General features: G+C 43.0%; 1 protein-coding gene across 1 annotated transcript; it reads left to right on the plus strand.

The window, feature by feature from the left end:
* Positions 1-1,576: 1,576 nt before the first annotated feature.
* On the plus strand, positions 1,577-5,650 carry LOC111226833 (keratin, type I cytoskeletal 13-like). The gene is made up of 7 exons (XM_022752126.1): positions 1,577-1,987; positions 3,709-3,791; positions 3,872-4,028; positions 4,111-4,272; positions 4,755-4,880; positions 5,057-5,277; positions 5,557-5,650. The coding sequence occupies exons 1-7, from the start codon at positions 1,577-1,579 to the stop codon at positions 5,648-5,650; spliced, it is 1,254 nt and encodes a 417-aa protein (XP_022607847.1).
* The last annotated feature ends 1,624 nt before the right edge of the window (positions 5,651-7,274 follow it).

The following is a 7,274-nucleotide window of genomic DNA, read 5'->3' on the forward strand; positions in this document are numbered from 1 at the left end:
CCCTTATCAGCCCCCCCCACCTCTCTGTCTCTGTTGACTGTTTGACTTTTTATATCCTTGTAGAAACTAATGTCCCCAGGCAGCACATGTTTGTGTGTGTGTGTGTGTGTGTGTGTGTGTGTGTGTGTGTGTGTGTGTGTGTGTGTGTGTGTGTGTGTGTGTGTGTGTGTGTGTGTGTGTGTGTGTGTGTGTGTGTGTGTGTGTGTGTGTGTGCCGTGTGTGTGCGTGTGTGTGAGTGTGTGGTGTGTGCGTGTGTGCGAGTGTGCGTGTGTGCGTGTGTGTGTTGTGTGTGTGTGTGTTTGTGAGTGTGAGTGGTGAGTTTTTGTGTGTGTGTGTGTGTGTGTGTGTGTGTGTGTGTGTGTGTGTGTGTGTGTGTGTGTGTGTGTGTGTGTGAACCAGTTTGACAGGCTCCTGCAGGTTTTATAATGTTGCTGTAAAACAACATGTTTATTTCTTCTTCATGGATCTGTTTGTCTCTGGCCTCTTTTCTTCTTCTGGCCTTTAAAACATCTTGAAAATAAAAGTCAGAAACATCAAACCTCCCGCTTCAGTTCAAGACAAACGTTTCCCTCCATCTTGTTTTTATTGATGATCTGCTCCAATTAACAATCGAATTCTGTTTGTTAAACTGTCAAACAACACGTGTCTGTAACGTGTCTGATTTCATCACAACCTTTGTTCATATGTTGAAGAAGAAGAAGGAGAAGAAGGAGGAAGCGTCGCTGCAGTTTTCCAGCAGCAGGAAGAAAAATCTAACTTTGTCTAAACTCCCAGAAGGTGTGAGTGAATGAAGGATGATCTTTGCTGTTTCCATGTGCAGCTCTGGACAGTTTGTTTCATCGTGACCTTTAAAACTTAAAAACTAAAGAATGAGACTGACACTGAGGACGAGGAGCTGGAAACTCTGAGCTTCACAAAACTGGTTTTAACGTTTGTTCTGCACAATTTTCTCGACACGTGAAGAAACGTTTTGAATCAAACCTCAAATAAATGAATTACAAACGTCCCGACTCTCCGTCTGTCCTTAAACGTCTCTGAGGTCACAGCTGCTGCATCAGCTGATCCTCCTCATATGAACCTCTTGCTTTCATTAGAAACATGAGAGAAAATTCACTTAATGTCAAAAATCAGATTTTTATTTGAATAAAAAACTTCAGATTTCTAAAGATCAGTGTTCATCAGTCAAAACCTTCTTTCAGAAAAAGAAAAGTTGAATCAGACGTTTGATTTTCTTTGTGTGAAAAAAGATGAAAAGATTAAAGAATAAAAAGCTGCAGATCGACCTGTGAGGCGTTTGAGGTCTGACTGGATGTCTGGTCCTCGGGGCTTCATGTGGACTGACAGGACCGGTCCATCAGGTGAGGTCTGTCCAAACAGCCGAGACATCCCCTGGGGGGGGGGCAGGCCCCAAGACCTGCTGGAGGGCCCCGGGGCCACACTGCCCCCGGTATGTTTGGCATCTTCACCTGACCCCTCCCCCCACCCCTCCCACCTCTCCCTCATTTGCAGGTATAAAAGGTGGCGAGCTCCAGCAGCTCCTCACTCTCCTGCAGCCTCTGATCAGCTGACAGCCGCCATGACCTCCTTCTCCACCCGCAGCAGCTACATGTCCTCCTCCTCCATGAGGAGTTCCGCCATGATGGGCTCCTCCATCTCCTCCTCCCCTTGCCGGCTCAGCGCCGTGGGGTCCGGCAGCGTGTATGGAGGGGCCGGAGGATCCGGGGTCCGGGTCTCCAAGGCCTCCTTCTCCTCCCTCGCCAGCACCGCCTCCAACGTGGCGGAGAATTTCGACATTGCGCTGAATGAGAAGGCCACCATGCAGAACCTGAACGACCGGCTCGCCTCCTACCTGGACAAGGTGCGCTCCCTGGAGAAAGCCAATGGCGAGCTGGAGCTGAAGATCAGGCAGTTCCTGGAGAACAAGGCCCTGCCGGAGAGCCACGACTGGACCGGCTTCAACATCCGCATCAGAGAGCTGCAGGAGAAGGTGAGAGCACACAGCACCTGTACAACACCTGCACAACACCTGCACAGCACCTGTGCAACACCTGCACAACACAACACCTGTACAACACCTGTACAACACAACACCTGTACAACATCTGCACAACACCTGCACAACACCTGCACAACACAACACCTGTACAACACAACACCTGTACAACACCTGCACAACACAACACCTGCACAACACCTGCACACCACCAGCACAACACCTGTAGAACATCAGGAGGGGGTGGGGGTTCTTCACCCTGGCTTCCACCTGTCAGGCAGCTTGTCCTCTAGGGCTTGATATTCTCCACCAATCACGTGCGTCGGTTTAACATCGTTAGATCCAAGTCTCTTCATCATGTCTCTGGTTGATTATTAAATTTATTTGACTTTGTTTGAATAAATAAATCGTCAGTGGATCAAACAGACGAGGCCTGAGGTTCATGAAGGCACCACATCTCTAAAAGATCAGCTGCTCAGATCAGATCTGACTTTTAGACTAAATATCTGTGTCTATAGTCAAATAAAAAGACAAACTAAACAGATTTGAAAACAACGTTTGAAATAAGAAATAAAATGTTCATCTATAAAGAAATCAGAGTTGGTTTTAGATTCAACAGTTTTTTAAAAGTTTATAGAAAAGATTTGATGATAAAATAAACAATTAAGGATTTCAGTGTTTCCATCACGACCACACAGACTGAAGATGTTAAATGTTCGATGAATGAACGCGGAAGTCTAAAGGCGTCTGATTGGCCCGAGAGACGAAACTCTGAATCCAATGAACTCGAAGTGAGACGAGTTTTAATATTTGTAAAAACAGGTGAAATAAAGTTTCTGTTTGTAGAAAAAATGAAAAAAAAACTATTTGATAAGTACGTTGAACTTTTATTAGATGGATCTTTGTCTGAACTGAACTCAGAGAAACGTCATGAAGGACTTTGAAATGTTGTTTCTTCAGCAATGTAAATATTTACAAACGATGTTTGAAATGCAAAACGTGTTTAACACCGGAGGAAAGATGAAAGAGTTTGAAGAAGCAGGTGGAGGTGGGCGGAGTCAGGAGGAGTAGGAGGGGCTCAATCCCCTGAGTATGATGTAACCAGTGTTTTTGTTTTGTTTTTTACATTTTATAAATAATATATATGTGTTTTTTTTTTGTTTTAGCTCAAACATTTCATAAGGTTTAGTTTTTATTTTCTTTATTTTTCAGCTTTCAGGTTATTAATTATTCAGTATTTTAAATTTCAGGTTAAATGTTAGGTGATTTTTACTTTTCAGGTTATTTATTTTTTATAATTTTTGTTTTGAATTTTTAAAGGGACTTTTTTGAGTCATGAAGAAGTTCGATTTGGTCTGTTTGGTTTTTGATTTCATAACGTTAGAAGTTTTAGTTTCTCAGTCTTCATGCGTCTGATCCACCTGTGATATAAATTCATCTTTGTCACTGTGAATAAAACTTTCTCTAATTTACAGGTGATTTACACTTTTCTACAATATTTACATTGATGAATTAATAATGAGCAACAAATAAATAAATGAAACACTGGAGAGGTCAGATCTTAGAGAGATGAAAATATAATTTAATCATTTAGAAAAACAGGTTAAAAAAAAGAAAAATGTTCCACCTGTGTTTTCTGGTGGTGGCGCCCCCCGGTGGCCACGAGGCTGCGAGCAGTTTGTACCTGAAGTGATCCCGTCTCTCTCCGTCCTCAGATCAACATCGCCTCCCGAGGAAACGCCGCCCTCATCCTCTCCATCGACAACGCCAAACTGGCCACCGACGACTTCAAAGTCAAGTGAGTTCATGATAATCCGGTTCAGTCCCAGTCCCGCCAGGACCCGAATCCGCCTTGAACTCATGACCGTGTTGTTCCAGGTACGACAACGAGCTGGTGATACGTCAGTCGGTGGAGGCCGACATCGGCGGTCTGAGGAGGGTCCTGGACCAGCTGAGCCTGAGCCGCAGCGACCTGGAGATGCAGGTGCAGAGCTTCAAGGACGAGCTGATCCAGCTGAAGAGGAACCACGAGGAGGTGAGACCAGAACCAGAACCAGAACCAGATCAGGTAAAACATGAGACAGGTAAAGACTCACAGGTGTGCCCCCCCCCCGCAGGATCTGCTGGCTCTGCGGGCTCAGATGGGAGGCCAGGTGAACGTGGAGGTGGACGCCGCTCCTCAGGAGGACCTGTCCGCCGTCATGGCCGGAATCAGAGACCACTACGAGAACGTCGCCTCCAAGAACCGCAGAGACCTGGAGACCTGGTTCCAGTCCAAGGTGAGACCACAGACACCTGTCCCCTCATGAAGACATGTACCTGAACGTCACATCAGACAAAGAAACGCAGCAAATCTTCACTTTTTAAATCTGCAACTCGACTTTTTATCACATTTAAAAAGGTTTTCTTCTTCACGCTGAGTCAAAGATTCAGACTCAAAGTTCATTCTATAGAAAAGTCATCTGTGGAGGAAGATCATGTGACGTGACTTAAAGCTCCAGAACAGCTAGAACAGTCACACAATCTGTACACAGCACAGGAGAGAGAGAGGAGATGGGGAGGCAGAGAGAGGGGGAATGACATGTAGTAAAGGGCCGTCTGATGCGGGACTCGAGCCGGGGCCGACTGTGGCCTCTACACATGGGGCGCCTGCTTAGACCAACACGCCACACGACGCACGTCCAGGATTGTGTTTTTAAATCTGCATTGATCTGATTTCCTGATGTCCTGATATCTGATCAATAATCATATTGATCTACAGACAGTCGAGCTGAGCAAAGAGGTGGCCATGAGCACCGAGACTCTGCAGTCGTCCAAGTCCGAGGTCGGAGAGATCCGACGAACTCTTCAGACTCTGGAGATCAAACTCCAGGCTCAGATCAGCAAGGTGAGAAAACTCAATCAAAAATCAATCAACTATTGATTAATATCAATTCATTCATTCACGGTTCATTTCTGATATTTGATCCTGTTGATTTCAGCTCAGGATTAAAAACTGATGAAAAGTCAAAGTGTTTTTCTGGCAGTAAAAACCTCTGTCTTCCTCTGACTGCCCCCCCACAGAGAGGAGCTCTGGAGGGGGCTCTGACTGAGACCAAGAGCCGGTACGCCGCCATGCTGGGGGGTTTCCAGAGGCAGGTGGGTTGTCTGGAGGAGCAGCTGGCCCAGCTCCGGGCCGACCTGGAGGGTCAGGGCGTCCTGTACGCCGAGCTGCTGGATATCAAGACGCGACTGGAGCTGGAGATCGCCGAGTACAGGAGGCTGCTGGACGGAGAGACGGAGAGGTGGGTCCATCCTCCTCCTCGTCCCTCCTCATAAATATCAATATATAGATATAGATATATCAATATCTATATATATGGAGATGGTCCAGATCTATAGAATCTATATCTATATTTACTCATAGTTACAAACTACTTTTAACAGTTTAATATTAAAACAGATGCTCAACTTAAAATATCCAGTAATACAAGATATTATTAATAATACGTCTGTGAAAAGAGCTTTTCTGAAATATTACAGTTTTATTTTAATGCAGGTCTTTTACTCTCTGTCTCTCTCAGACCCAGCATCACCACCACTAAGACCACCCGGGTGGTGACCATCGTGCAGGAAGTGGACGCTGATGGAAACGTGGTGATGACCAGCACCAATTAGACCAGACATCAAACCAGTAACACCAGTCACAGTGTGTCACTGGAAACTGCCAGTGCTGATAGAGAATCTGAAATAAACAGTGGCACGTCCACTCTGAGGCTCCTGTGCTTTCACTTCACTGATCAGCTGTTCGTTCACTTTACTTTATTGAAGTAGATTTCAGAAAGAATCAGTTTGATTCATGTTGAATGAAATGATTTAATCTGTTCTCACGACATTGTCATTTAGTAAAAGTAAAATATTAACATTTCATCGGCTGTTGCTGTGAAATATTTTGATCAGTTATAGATTTTCTATCAGCAACAGAAAAACAAATATAAATATGAAAAGAAAGAGAGAAAAAAGAAAAATTAAATAAAATGAAAAATGAGAGAGAAACAATGATAATGAAAAGAGGAAGTCAAAATAAAGCAGGGAAATTAAAACAAATGCAAAAAAGAAAAATGAAATAAAAACAAAAATAAATAAAAAGGAAAAGAATTGTACTATTATTATTATTATTACCATTATTACTATTATTATTATTATTAAATGGTGAATTAAAAACTAGAAAAAAATAAGAATAAAGAAAAGAAGGAAAACAGCAGAGTAGGAGAAATGAAACAAAATGAATATGAATAAAAAATCAGTGACATTATTGATATTATATTCATTATTATTTAGAATTACATTGTTATTATTATATAATGATGAACTTCAAAAACAACAAATAAAAAACAAGAAAAGAAGAAAGGAACAAAGATGAAAATATTAGTTTTAAAATGACAAATAAATCAAAAGTTTCAAAAGCAGACTTCTTGTGTTTCATGGTCGAGGAGCGCAGATGTAGAAAACGTCCAGGTTTAAATCTTATGACACAAAAATAAAATGAAATCCTGCTGAAGCTGCAGCTTGTCTGAACTCAGAGTTAATTAATTCAGCAATTACACAAATTAAACTCTCCTGTCAGTGGTCAGTGGTTCAGAGGTAACATGTTGAGTTGGTGAACACTGACCTCGTGTGGCCAGAGTCAGAAACTGCAGCTCCATCATCCACCGTCAAATCATGAAAGGTTTCATGTCATTCATTTCATGTTTGTTCTCAACAGGAAGATTTCACTGTAAACATGTGGTTAAAACATATTTCACATACATTTTAAATATACGTGTATCTGAAATATAAGAGGAGGCGTCAGCTGAAGCCTGTTCACAGTGTTCTCCACAGAAAGATGTCTCCAGTTCAAACTAGACTCCGCTCCTCGTGGTCGTATCCCTCCGCCTCGCAGTCTAGTTCCAGGTTCCACCCTGTTTATCCACAGTCAGAGAAAATATGAAAATATGAAACATTAGTGTGAAATTTTCTCGTGATTTCTGTGTAAAGTCTTGAGTAATGCTTGTGTTTTCTGAGGTCACCACGACCTTGACCTTTGACCTTTAGCCACCAAAATCTAAGGTGTAGAGCTGTGTGTTTAAGATCACCTGTACAAGTTACGCCTCGTTTTGAAGGTTATGTAATGACTGTTCCTACGGCGACAGGTTGACATACATCAGTCGACTGTGATCACATGATCAGATGTCAGACTGACCTCATGAACAGTTTCAAGCTGCAGTGGTGAACCTGCACACCGTCACAGTGAGAAGGGAAT

Source organism: Seriola dumerili, unplaced genomic scaffold (genome assembly GCF_002260705.1).
Source record: "Seriola dumerili isolate Sdu_G_001 unplaced genomic scaffold, Sdu_1.0 BDQW01000166.1, whole genome shotgun sequence".
In the NCBI taxonomy this organism is placed as follows: domain Eukaryota; kingdom Metazoa; phylum Chordata; class Actinopteri; order Carangiformes; family Carangidae; genus Seriola; species Seriola dumerili.

What these genes read in the sequence shown, in the direction of transcription:
- LOC111226833 (XM_022752126.1), top strand. Translation starts at nt 1,577, where the DNA reads ATGACCTCCTTCTCCACCCGCAGCAGCTACATGTCCTCCTCCTCCATG. An exon ending in TGAAGAGGAACCACGAGGAG is followed by an intron (nt 4,029 to 4,110) that starts GTGAGACCAGAA and finishes CCCCCCCCGCAG; the next exon opens with GATCTGCTGGCTCTGCGGGC. An exon ending in AGACCTGGTTCCAGTCCAAG is followed by an intron (nt 4,273 to 4,754) that starts GTGAGACCACAG and finishes ATTGATCTACAG; the next exon opens with ACAGTCGAGCTGAGCAAAGA.